At 40.1% G+C, this 13,551-nt stretch overlaps 1 protein-coding gene across 8 annotated transcripts in view; it reads right to left on the bottom strand.

The window, feature by feature from the left end:
- ZNHIT3 (zinc finger HIT-type containing 3) overlaps positions 1-13,551 on the bottom strand; it is a 64,357-nt gene that overhangs the window by 8,633 nt on the left and 42,173 nt on the right. For 3 of the 8 annotated variants that reach the window (XM_065572821.1, XM_065572819.1, XM_024099724.3), the window contains one exon: positions 13,041-13,133. The exons of the other annotated variants lie outside the window; for them this stretch is intronic. Coding sequence is in view for 1 of the 3 variants with exons in the window: in XM_024099724.3 (XP_023955492.2) it covers positions 13,041-13,126 (86 nt within the window). In the remaining 2 variants the exon portion in view is untranslated. The remainder of the gene's footprint in view (positions 1-13,040; positions 13,134-13,551) is intronic. 8 annotated transcript variants of the gene reach the window in all.

Here is a 13,551-nt window from a genome sequence, read left to right as displayed (position 1 = left end):
ATCCCAGCCCAATGTTCCAACCACTGGACCACATTTCCTTCAAGTTAAATCAATGTGAGTTTTGCTATTGACTTTAGTAGGAACTGCACTGTGCCTGAACAAAAGGGTCTGTAGCAGTACAAAGTTTTATTTGTGAATTGATAGGTTTGAGATTAACTTTTCTTTCTCTGGCTAGGGTCCAACTGTTTGTTATATTGCTTTTAAAAGAACTTCAACATCTTTTACAATCACCAGCATAGATAAATGGTAAATGAAATATTCTGGTTGCTACATGTCAGCTTGCCAAGGTCAACATGGCTGTTAATGCAGCTAAGCAAAATAAATATCACCCCCCAGTTTTATCTTTATAATCTGCCCTTTAGTAGGTTTTGTTTTTAATCTCCTGATTTACAACTCAGGTTGAAATATAATTAGTGAGAAACAGATGTTTAGATGTTTGCAGATAATTTCTGAAATACAATTAAGAATACAGTAATATTTAAAAGAAGTAGAAGAAAATTTGTCCTACTTGACCTATAGGACATCATTTATTTTAATGCATTATTCATTATTGTTTACCTGGTACTGTCATTTCCTTAAAAATAATGGATGGCTTTTAAATGCTTGCTTAAAAAATATAAAAACACCTCCCAGATTTTCCATATTTAGCGTCACAGTCAAGACGGCTTTTGTTACCAATATCCATAAAACACTAAATTGCCAGTATGTAAATATTGAATTTACCTATGTGTTAATTTAACTGATGCATGTTACCATCATATTAAACTAAACATGCTGTTTCAGACCCTCTGAATAAAAGGCTGATGATGTTTAAGGAAAATTTCACCTAAGTTTTTAGAGGTTTCAGAGTAATAATTAAAAGCAAACAAACAAACAAACCACAAACAAAAACCACCTTGAAATGCATAAAAACAAATAGCTTTGTTTTCAAAACTCCAAATCAGCAATTCAAGGGCTGATTTTCAAATGATGATTTTGTTTGGCTTATGTGATGTGTGTGTTTGTTTTGTGACTATGAATCCATTTTACTGTATTTTCACACACCAGACAATCTCCATTTAAGTAGTCTTTTCAATCAAAAAGGTGAGCTTGTGTAATAAGGATTTCTAAGTGCAAATTTCTGTATATACAACCATTCATGTAGTGCTTTAGGACTACCTCAGATTACTCAAAACTTCTATCCCAAAATTCCCCCCCAAAAAATGTATCCCAAAAGTTTATTTTGAACAATAAAGGGCAAAGTTGAAAAATTAGTCTAGTCTACGTAAGGAAATATGAAAAAATAAACTATTCAAATATCCAATTTTGGGGAGGGGACCCTCCCTCTTTTTAATTAGATGCAGATGAACAAACTTTAATACCCGTTATAAAATGTTTGCTCTTTTTATTTAAAAACTCCAACAATTTTCTTGGTACATGATTAACTCCATTGCAGTCTTGATATTGTAAAACTGAAGTGTGTTTTTAACTGAGATTATAGTTCAAGTTTTAAAGTGGGTGCAGTGTGAAAAGCAGAAATATGAAGAAATAAAAAGGTAGAAAGTATAGAATCACAAATGTTTCACCAAAGAGAGACAATTCATCTATATTTTGCAATTAAAAGGGTTACAGTAAACTATGGTGAGTGCTATGTTAATAGAAAAAGAAATACATTTTTGCACACAGAAAAGACCGATTATAAATAAATAGCTGAAACTTTCATTTTTTCTATTTCTGAAAATTTTCATGCAAATGAACACAACGTCTCCTTTAAAAACATGAAACAATACAAAAAATAAGAAAGGCTGCGAGTAATGCAAGCACAGCAGAAGCACATTTCCAAAGGCAAAGTAAATAGTATCCATGGATTTATTTTTATCTCTTAATGCAAAATAAATCGTATGTTTCCAATAAAGGGACAGACAAATCAGGCAGACAGACACAGAACTGTCAGCAGATAAATAACTGCTACTCACAATTCCTGTGCTCAGGGTCAAGGATTAACTGAATAATCAGGTAAAATTAAAATAATGTAAAGAAAATTGATTTAACTCCCAAAACTTTCCTTTCAAAACAGCCGCATTGCTATTTTATCAGAGCAAGACAAACGGGTGCATCCAGAGAAGCACCTAACAGACCATTTGGATGATTGCATTTCACAATCAGTTTTTGCTCATTAAAAAAAGCTCTCCTTGTTTGGTTTTTTTGCTCCCCCCATGCACTCAGTCTGAATTTCTCCACAAGTGCATTACAAAGCAAGGACCTGAAGATCTCAAATCAGTGATGTTGGTGCCTATGGAAGAGTTAAAAGCAGTTCCAGCACTGCCTCTGCCAAAGTAGGAACAGGGAGCTGTCCACTTGCCCTAGTTCTGAAATTGACCCATGGTTGTAGGCCAATCTTTGGCATGCTTGAACCTGAGTGTGGCTTTTCAAGAGAGAACCACAGTCCAGCTGAAGAACTTAATGAATGCCGAAAACGATTAGATAGACAGACAGACAGTTTTATGTTAGTCATATGCAATTCCAGAGTAGGTCAGATATTCCCAATGACTTGCACCCGGTTGCTGGCAGGGCACTTCAAAAACTTGAGTTTACTTCCCAATGTTTTAACTTGGAGTGTGTAGATGATGGGGTTCCCCAAAGAGTTCATGGTGATCATCATAGCAGTACAGTTTCGAAACACATAGACATTTGGATACAGGTCAGTGGGGCACAGACGGTTGGCTGCATCTAACACGACTCCTACAACAAAAGGTGCATAGGAAACCAGTGCCAGAAGCCAGATAAAGACACTAGTTCTGGAAACCTGGACTTCAGCTGATTTGTAGATGCCATTGGCTTGTCCACACGCTCCCATTGTGAACTTCTGTTTCCTCAATATGGCAATGATGCTAAGGTACGTGAACAGAGGCAAGATAAAGGCCACCACACAGTTGGGGATGGTGATTAAGATGAGGTAGTCAACACAAAAGGGGCTGTAGAGAGCAGACATGTTTTCTTTGTTATTCAAGCAGTTCCACCCCACTAGAGGTATGCAACTCAAAAAGAAGGCAAGTGCCCAGTTAATTAGAGATGCAGCCAGCGACTGGTTTCGGGAAACCCTGCATCTCATCCTGAGGCTTTCTGCCACAGCCAAGTAGCGCTCAATTCCAATGCTGACTAAGTTATAGATGGTGGACAGAATAGACATAGTATAAAAGGCATAAGCTATGAGGAGATCCTTGGATCCAAAGATTGTGCTTTCTGGGTTAGTGATGAACAGCATTGAAATCCAAAAGCCTGAAGAGCTGGTGAGAAGATCAGAAAAAGCCAAATTGCAGAAAAGAATAAAGATGGGTTTATGCAGATCCTTTGTAGACAATATAGTAATGATGACCGCACAGTTGAAGATCACAGATATTACATTAATGATCAGTTGAGGGATACCCAGTGCAAGGACTAGATGTGAGCTCCAGATTTCAGTGCTGTTGACAGAACAGTTCAGGTATCTGTTCATGGTGGAAAATCCAATTTTAAACGGCTAAAAAACACTGCTTTGCATATCCTATATCCCGTGAGAGCGAACAGTACAAGATGTATTACTGCCCCCTTGCTCTGCAGTTCAAAAAAATTATCTTTTTGTTGGAGTTTCTGTTGCCACGATATCATCCTAATAATGGATTAAACTTCAACCCTTAGTGCATTTAAGCACTTTGGTTATCAATTCAGGGGCATGACTAAACCCTCTCAGGTTGCTAGGATAATCAAAGGTGGCAAACATATTCAATAAAGTATCATTCATCTGCCTATGGCAACCTTCCTCTGCCTACAGCAACCTTTATCAAGCAGTAAATATTCACTGCTTACAGTGGCATGATATGAACAGATTAGTAATTATAATCTCTGACGGTATCCAAAAAAAACACACAACCTAATGTGAATTCAGGCCCTAATTCATAGATAGATTAGACAGAGATAGATATGGTAATATTTAGCGGAGCATGTCATTGGGTAGAAATTAAATGTGGAAAACAACATTTTAGCTTCACTGTCTTAAGCCCCAATCAAGCAGAGCACTTAAAAACATGCTTGAAGTTAACTTGTGAGTAGTCCCATTGATTCCAGTGGAATTCTCATGTGTTTAAAGTTAAGCATGTGCTTACATGCTTTTGCTGGCTCAGGGCCCTGGTCTTTAATTCAATTTCTTTGTAGAAAAAGATGCCAATTTATTGCTCAGCTTTCATTTCAGAGCGAATCTTAAAGCCTCTCATATCCCGGCTGTTTACAGACCTTTAGTATTCTGTTCTTAGGCAGAAAATGGCTGATTTCAGTTTTCTCTAGACCTGATGAGAGTCAGGGCTGATAATTTCTTAATCCAGCCTCTCACACAGAGTTGTGAGCTGTAATTTCATCTCAGAAGGATTCTCACGGGGTTACACTTACCAGAAATGCTACTAACCATTAAAGCTTCCATACAACACAACGTCCCCTGAGGCAAAATTAAAAATTGTTTTATGCACAAAAATATATATAGTTCATGTGTGCCTAACACATTACATAGGGAATACATCAGAATCTCTAACAGCAATTTGATAGACAGAACCAACAATCTAGTAGCTGAATGCCTGTTGTTCTCACAGTTGCAACTGGTCTGAACAGTAGCAGTTCAATTTTTCTAAGCACAGTACAGACATGGTAAGACAATAGATCCCCAAGCCTGCAATCAAATCCCTTTGCAATGTCCCAGAGGGGCTCCATGCAGGTGGAAGGGTCTGCCCACACAGAGCTGATTACAGAACTGAAACCTATATTTGCAGAAATATCATTTGCAGGGAGGACATTCAAAAATGCTTCATGACCAATCGCTAACTATAAGGGCCTGAGTCTTCTCTCTCTTACAATGGCGTAAATCATGAGCAGCTCCTACTGTTTTCTTTTTGACGTTAAATCGAATAAGAGGGTCTATTCGTACGATTTTCAAAAGCACCCAAGCAGGTTAGGCACCTAACTCTTAATGAAATCAATGGCAGTTAAGCACGTAAGCTACTTACGGTAGGTGCTTTTGAAATCCCATCGTCTGTATTTATCTAGTCCTGATACAAGTTTGTAGGAGGCAAATGACAAGCATCTGTATTTGTATATATTCATTGTGGGATATTCCATGTGGTACCAGTATAATTAATGGAGACTTTGTGATCTATTTTTTTTAAAAAGCTATATGAGTTTCAAGAACCAGGTTTAAAGTGCTTCAGCCTAGTTGGAAAAAGGCTGGTGTTGGAACGTACATTATAAAAAGGCATGTTAAACAGTAGAGGTCGCTGTTGTCACAAAGAATGTTCTACAGCTATATACATGGTGAGTGGGGAAAACGAAGAAATTGGGACAGTTTCAGAGTTCTCTGGGAGTACCACAAAAGGGCAAATATTCACATAATCCCCCCTTAGAAAGTTTTTGCTGAGTCTGATGGATTTCTTTTCTTTTTTTTTAACATCATATCAGCCATTGCCATCAGTAAGTCAATATGTAAATTTGCACTGGCATACAAGTACCTTTTCTACACCCAAACAGCTGCTTTTGGTCCATAAAACTGTTTCTTTTTTATATACAGCCTTTCTTTTTATCACAAGAAAATCTTCTGGACAGAGACCTGCTGAAATATTTATGCTGTTATTTGGCTGTCCAAAATGAGGACCCAGTGGTGCAAGTTTCCTGTGAGCAAATTGACCAAACGTTCTAGAACAGAATAATTACAGAATAATTTTAAATCAGCTGATGATGCACCAAGTCATGAGTTTGCATCATTATTCTATAATCATAGGATTCATTTTTATTAAAAATAAGCATCTTATTACAGTTAAATGTAATATCGGTACACTGTAACTCAAACAGCAGTTTTGGACTTGATGCAGGAATTATTAGCATGGGTGAATTTCTACGGACTGTGTTATATGGGACGTCAGGGACTAGATTATCAAAATTGTCTCCTCTGTCCTTAAAAATCTATGAATCTGTGAATCACATAATAGTTCTGCCAGCATTTTACAACATTCAGCTAACCGGAAACCCAAAGTAAGAAATCCATATGAAAATGCTGGATGGACATGAAAAGGAAACCAAAATAATCCCACTTTATATTAAGGATGCCTTTATAAAGTTGATAAAGGCTTAACAGGTGTTGTAAGCATGTTACAAATGTAAATAGTGTGTATTATAGAGGGTTATAAGAACATCAGCCAAGGTGTTATGAATGGTTATAGGCAAACTATCGACCTGTTTGACTCTACAACAGTTGATCAACCCTTTATTAAAAATATATTCCTGATATATTAACCCTTTATAAACATACTCAATGCAAAGTGTGATCAACAAAAAGTTGTGTGTTAATGCTTTTCTATACCCTCTTTGTTTGTCCTCTTACTACTTCATCATCCATGCAGTTGGCCTGTTGTTTTGCTGAGTACTCTTTTACTATCTCTGCTACTACCACTACCTCCCTGGCAGTACCGCTGGGGGCAGCAGTTCCTGTCAGCATCTAGCTAGATCCACTGACATACAGGTCAGACAAAACGGGAGAATAGTGGGATCAGCAGCAGTAAAGTTATTAAGGGTAAATTTTTCAAAAGCACCTAAGTTCAATGGAACTGAGGCTCCAAAGTGAAGCAGACACTTTTGAAAATGTTACCTTAAGTCTCTTGGGAATCTAGTGTTCTGGGGTGAAATAGCATGTGAAGTGGTAGCCTAATTAAAGAGTAATATCAAACAGAGCATAAATAGCTTGTTTGTGAAAAGCTCAGGGATCTTCTTAATTCTCTAATGGATTTACCAAATAAAATAAAATTTAAAAAATCCATCCAATATTACTAGATTAAAGAAGGCATTAGTGAAGTAGTAGAGAGTGCTGATTAATTATGCATTTATGTAGAGGAAGCCAGACTTTTATCTTTTCAGCTTTTTGCAAGGGAGTTTTGAACTTTCAAAAATATATATAAGGAACAGTTTAAAGCTGAGGATGAAAGCTATGCTAGACTGGAGACCACCTACTCTGCCAGAAGTACTTTGAAATACTCTGCCAGAGCTGAACATCTATCATGTCCCGGACTCCCCCTCACCCCCCCCCTCCCATGAGTCAACAGTATAACACTGTTGCCAAAAAAGCAAACATCATTCTGGGATGTATTACCAGGAGTTTTATAAGCAAGACGCAAGAAGTAATTCTTCCGCTCTGCTCAGCGCTGATTAGGCCTTAACTGGAGTATTGTGTCCAGTTCTGGGTGCCATATTTCAGGAAAGATGTGGACAAATTGGAGAAAGTCCAGAGAAGAGCAACAAAAATGATTAAAGTTCTAGAAAACATGACCTATGAAGGAAGATTGAAAAAATTGGGTTTGTTTAGTCTGGAAAAGAGAAGACTGAGAGGGTACATGGTAACAGTTTTCAAGTACATAAAAGGTTGTTATAAGGAGGGAGAAAAATTGTTCTTCTTAACCACTGAGGATAGGACTAGAAGCAATGGGCTTAAATTGCAGCAAGGGTGGTTTAGGTTGGACATTAGGAAAACTTTCTAACTGTCAGGGTGGTTAAGCACTGGAATAAATTGCCAAGGGAGGTTGTGGAATCTCCATCATTGGGGATTTTTAAGAGCAGGTTAGACAAACACCTGTCAGGGATGGTCTAGATAATACTTAGTCCTGCCATGAGTGCAGGAGACTGGACTAGATGACCTCGAGGTCCCTTCCAGTTCTATGATTACCAGAGCACCTGGTGATCTTTATTTAGCCTCACAACACCACTGAGAAGTAGGGAAGTGCTACTGTCCTCATTTTACAGATGAGTAACTAAGGCACAGAAAGACTAAGTGACTTACTTAAGGTCATACAGGAAGTCTGTAGCACAGCAGGGAAGTGAACCTAGGTCACTGAAGTCCCAGGCTAGTGTCCTAACCATTAGAGCATCCTTCCTTTCATCTTCCCTTGGCCAAAAGTTCAATGGGTTCAGATGTGTACCTGGTGTTACCAGGAAATAACTGATTTATATCTACCTGTTTGACACCAACTGATGAAGAGCACTATACAAGAGCTAGGTGATATTATATTATAGTGTGAAAACAAATGCCAAGTAATAACAATATTTTGCTTTTCTGTATCACCTTTCCCCCCATGATATCATAGTGCTTTATAAACATTAATTAAGCTTCCCGTTACCTCTGTGGGGCAGGGAAGTATTAGTGTACTCATTTTACAGATAAAGTGAGAGACAGAAAAATGGAGGTGCACATTTTTAAAAATGTCCACTAATGTTGGGTGCCCCAGTTCTTGAGTGCCAGCCTGAAACAACTAGGGTCTGATTTCAGACGTGCTGAGCACCTGCAGATCCCTTGGTGTTCAACTGGAGTTGTGGGTTGTCTGCACCTCTGAAAAATCAGGCCCTAGTTGTCTCACACCCAGTCAATTTTCAAACAGGGAGTAGAACCCAGAAGGCATGACACTCAGCCCCCACATGATAACCATTACACAACACAGTCTTTTATTAGCGTTATATAAAGGGGAAAATTCTCTTGAGGTCCGTTAGGCTAATGATCCACTTGAAAACCTAACTTAAAAATATTAATTGAATTTTTAAAATGGGAAAGAGTTTGCTTATATATTTATTTTCCCAACTTCGCTGTGGCAAGACAAGAAAGAATACAAGTCAGGCTTTTGGACCAGGCCTCTCTCTCTTTAGCTCTCTTCTAAATCTAAGAATTTATTTATATTACAGCAGCACTCAGAGGCCCCAGTCAGACAGAACCATCATTGTGCTGGGTGCACAAAAAAACCCGCACCCCCCCTGCCAAAAAAAAAAAAAAAAGTGAGTCCCCACCCCAAAGAATTTGCAGTCTAATTTGAAACACGAGATAACAGGTGGGTATAACCTATAATAGAAGTCATTGGCAGGAGGTGAAAGACCAGGGTTAGTGGTTCTAGGAACACAGGGTTACTTGGACGAGCTATGTGCATAATTTGCAGCTTTCAATCTTTTTTAAAATATGCACATGGATATGAGATTGAATCGATTTCTAACAGGCCATTTGCCCAGCCATCAGTCAAGCTGCTTTTTGCTTTGTTTTAAATGCCATATTTTGTGTTGCAGGAATATACTATACCCGGGGTCCTTAAACTGGGGGTTGTGACCCCTCAGGGGGTCGAGAGGTTATTACATGGGGAGGGGAGGGGGTCGCAAGCTGTCAGCCTCCACCCCAAACCCCACTTCACCTCCAGCATTTATAATAGTTTTAAATATAAAAAGAAGTGTTTTTAATGTACAAGGGGGTCGCACTCAGAGGCTTGCTGTGTGAAAGGAGATATATGACACCAGAAAGATTATCTTGTGACTTTAACCATTCTTACTGTCAGTAAACAGATATAAAGAGATGGGAAATTACTGCCTTTTTATTACTGACAGAATAGAGCTCAGGAATGCTTGCAGGAAGTTTGCAGACAAAAAACAGTCCCAATAAATGATAATTTTTTTAGGTAGACAAATGATAATGTAAAGTGGCACATTTATGGGTGCGAGAGGTCACTTTCCAACAACGAACCCTTTAGCTCCATAACGTCACATGACTTTTAAGTGCTACATTCTAGTATACACTTAGGTGTTCGAATACTGAACCACCCAGTGCTGAATAATTCAAAAGGAGCCCTTTAGTCTTGGTCTTACATTGAAACATTCACTTTGAAACTGTGACACCCAACCATGGACGGCCCAATACTCTCAAAACTCCCAATGGCACCAAGAAAGAGCTTGGACTAGAGAGTTTTGAACAGCATGTACACATGTCACTGGGGTCAAGCTTGTGGGAAGTGTGCAATGGAGCTAAGCATACTCACTTTCCCCCTGAAGACACCTCCTTTTCTCTCTGTGCAGACACCTGCACAACTAGCTTCTCACACCTCATACGGAAGTGCCTCGGGGCAGAGATCATCTCCTACTCTGTATCTGTACAGTGTCAAGCATAATGTTACTCAGGCTCAGCTGTGGCCTTTATGTGCTGCTGTAATGCAAATAATAAGTGACAGTAATACTATCTGCTGGGATCTGGACAGAATCGCACTTAGGCGGGCTTCCTGAGAGGGGTCCACTTTATGGGGAAGTCATGCACAGTTTTGTCCATATACATTAGCACAAGGCATCTCAGAATTTGTCCTATGGGGGAATATCGTGCATCCTGGCTTTTGTGTTGAAACCAAAAAGCAGTTTGTAAAATATCTAAGACAAATTCTGCAAGTCCTTACTCAGGCAAAACTTCCACTGACACCAACGGGAGACTTGCCTGTCTGAAGACTGCAGAATTTCACTCTGTGATTTTAAAGAAATGTGCAAAAACGGTTTCTGAAGTTATGGGAGAAGATGCTGCACTGCAATGTCATGAGTAAGATAATACTTTGTTTCAGAGTAGCAGCCGTGTTAGTCTGTACCCGCAAAAAGAAAGGAGTACTTGTGGCACCTTAGAGACTAACAAATTTATTAGAGCATAAGCTTTCGTGGGCTACAACCCACTTCTTCGGATGCATATAGAATGGAACATATATTGAGGAGATACATATACACACATACAGAGAGCATGAACAGATGGGAGTTGTCTTACCAACTCTGAAAGGCCAATTAAGTAAGAGAAAAAATGTTTTTTTGAAGTGATAATCAAGCTAGCCCAGTACAGACAGTTTGATAAGAAGTGTGAGAATACTTACAAGGGGAGATAGATTCAATGTTTGTAATGGCTCAGCCATTCCTGGTCAATCCTGAGTTGATTGTATCTAGTTTGCATATCAATTCCAGCTCAGCAGCCTCTCGTTGGAGTCTGTTTTTGAAGTTTTTCTGTTGTAAGATAGCCACCCGCAGGTCTGTCATTGAATGGCCAGACAGGTTAAAGTGTTCTCCCACTGGTTTTTGAGTATTATGATTCTTGATGTCAGATTTGTGTCCATTAATTCTTTTGCGTAGAGACTGTCCGGTTTGGCCAATGTACATGGCAGAGGGGCATTGCTGGCACATGATGGCATATATCACATTGGTAGATGTGCAGGTGAACGAGCCCCTGATGGTATGGCTGATGTGATTAGGTCCTATGATGATGTCACTTGAATAGATATGTGGACAGAGTTGGCATCGGGCTTTGTTACAAGGATAGGTTCCTGGGTCAGTGTTTTTGTTCAGTGATGTGTGGTTGCTGGTGAGTATTTGCTTTAGGCTGGGGGGTTGTCTGTAAGCTCTCTCTACTACTTCACTAATACCAGCAATGCCCCTCTGCCATGTACATTGGCCAAACCGGACAGTCTCTACGCACATTACAAACATTGAATCTATCTCCCCTTGTAAGTATTCTCACACTTCTTATCAAACTGTCTGTACTGGGCTAGCTTGATTATCACTTCAAAAAAACATTTTTTCCTCTTACTTAATTGGCCTCTCAGAGTTGGTAAGACAACTCCCACCTGTTCATGCTCTCTGTATGTGTGTATATATATCTCCTCAATATATGTTCCACTCTATATGCATCCGAAGAAGTGGGCAGTAGCCCACGAAAGCTTATGCTCTAATAAATTTGTTAGTCTCTAAGGTGCCACAAGTACTCCTGTTTTGATAATACTTTGTGCCTCTATTGCACCTCACATCACCCAGTGTTATCCCTCCAGTTGTTTATGCTTATTTTACAGATAGGGAAAGTGAAGCACTGAGAGGTTAAGTGATTTGCCCAAGAAAACACAGGAAGACAGTGGCAGAAATAGGAACAGAACCCAGGTCTGACTCACCATTCTATGCTTGAGTCCCAAGACCTTTCTTGCTATGAAATTCCACAGCCCCAACATACAATAACTATTTTTCCCAACCATCCCCTCATTCTATTAAAAATATGTTTTAAACTGTGGACAGCAAATATCCTGTCCCAAATTATGAAAGACAAAGAGCAGGCTTGGTCTTATAAAGGAAGAACATACCATTCCTGCTTGCCATGACCTCCAGCACGGTTTTGACATAAGAATACACATCTATTCAGCATTTCAATCTAGATCCAGCAGGCCTGCAAAGAAGGAACGTTCGGCAAAGGGGGTAGTAAAAATAAGGAGCCTATTTACCCAATTTTTGTTTTAATTAATGTGGATTAAAGCCTTCCTCTTTGGATAGGAAGACAAAAGTCGGGTGTATAATCTCTTTCCAACATTTTTGCTGGGACTCTTTCAAAACAGGTTTTGCTCCTCCCCCACCCCTTCCCGCTGAAGAATTTCTACTTCCTAGTTTTTCAGTTAACTGAAAATGTTCTAGCCATAAATGTGTGTCCCTCAGCAGGAATTTGAATCCAAGATGCTTATCAGGCTTTAACATCTCAGGATATTGTTCAGCAGCCAGATAAGAGAACTATATTAGCTACAAGCCACAGACGGAGAAGCAAAAGAAGGAAGTAAAAACCTTGTGCAGTCAAAGAAGCACATGACCCAAGGCTATACTAATCTAGTTATCAGATTTAACTTTCTCTAAATGTGCCTAAGTTAGTTAGGAGTCAGGGCCGGCTCCAGGCACCAGCCCTCCAAGCATATGTTTGGGGCGGCACCTGGAGGGGGGCAGCGCTCACCCGGGGAGAGCGGGGCCGCGGCCGGGCTCACCGCCCTCCCCCAGCGCTCCGGCCGGCCGGGGAGAGCGGAGCCACAGCAGGCTCACCACCCTCCCCCCGATGCTCCGGCCGGTCGGGGACAGCGGGCCCGCAACCGGGCTCTCCGCCCTCCTCATGGCGCTCCGGCCGGTCGGGGAGAGCAGGGCCCCGGCCGGGCTCGCCGCCCTCCCTGCGGTGCTCCGGCCGGGGAGAGCGGGGCCGCGGCCGGGCTCGCCGCCCTCCCCTGCCACGCTCCCCACCGGGGAGCGGGGGGTGGCGGGAGGCTTTTTTGCCTGGGGTGGCAAAAAAGCCAGAGCCGGCCCTGTTAGAAGTGCAAGTTCCATTTTTAAAAGTGATGTAGGCACACATGAACCTAAGGGCTTGTCTATACATGGAATTATTCCTGATTAACTATACCTAATTAACCAAGTGGATTAAGACCAAAGACTCTTACTGAAAATCTTCTCCCAGCTCTACACATCCACTAAAATGGCCTTGGCAGGTCCTGTGAATCCTTTTACCTTTCGATCTCGTGGACATGGACAGCCTTAAAAGGGAAAAAAAAAAAATTTCTGGAATATTACAGTTTGCAATGATTATACTACCTGCACCATGTTCTGTACAGCACGCTGTCACTCATCAGCTCTCAATAAATGGTAGTAATTATTATAACTGACAAGAATCACACTTATAATTCATCAAGAATTTTCTAAAAATCGATTTAGAGATCAAAAGAAGGAAAATTTACAATATATCTATCTAATTTAGGTACGTATATGACTCCCATTACTGCTATATCAGAGCATCTCAAAACCTTGCATGTATCTTTCACATATCCTCACAGCACCCCTGTAAGGGAAGGAAGTACTATTATTCCCATTTTTGAGATAGGGAACTGAGTCTGAGAGAGACTAAAGCTCACATTTTTACAGGTATTTAGGTATGGTACAGCCTGTACAATTCAC

This window comes from Chrysemys picta, chromosome 19, assembly GCF_011386835.1.
Source record: "Chrysemys picta bellii isolate R12L10 chromosome 19, ASM1138683v2, whole genome shotgun sequence".
NCBI classification, from domain to species: Eukaryota; Metazoa; Chordata; order Testudines; family Emydidae; genus Chrysemys; species Chrysemys picta.
This window is presented reverse-complemented; position numbering and strand designations above follow the sequence as displayed.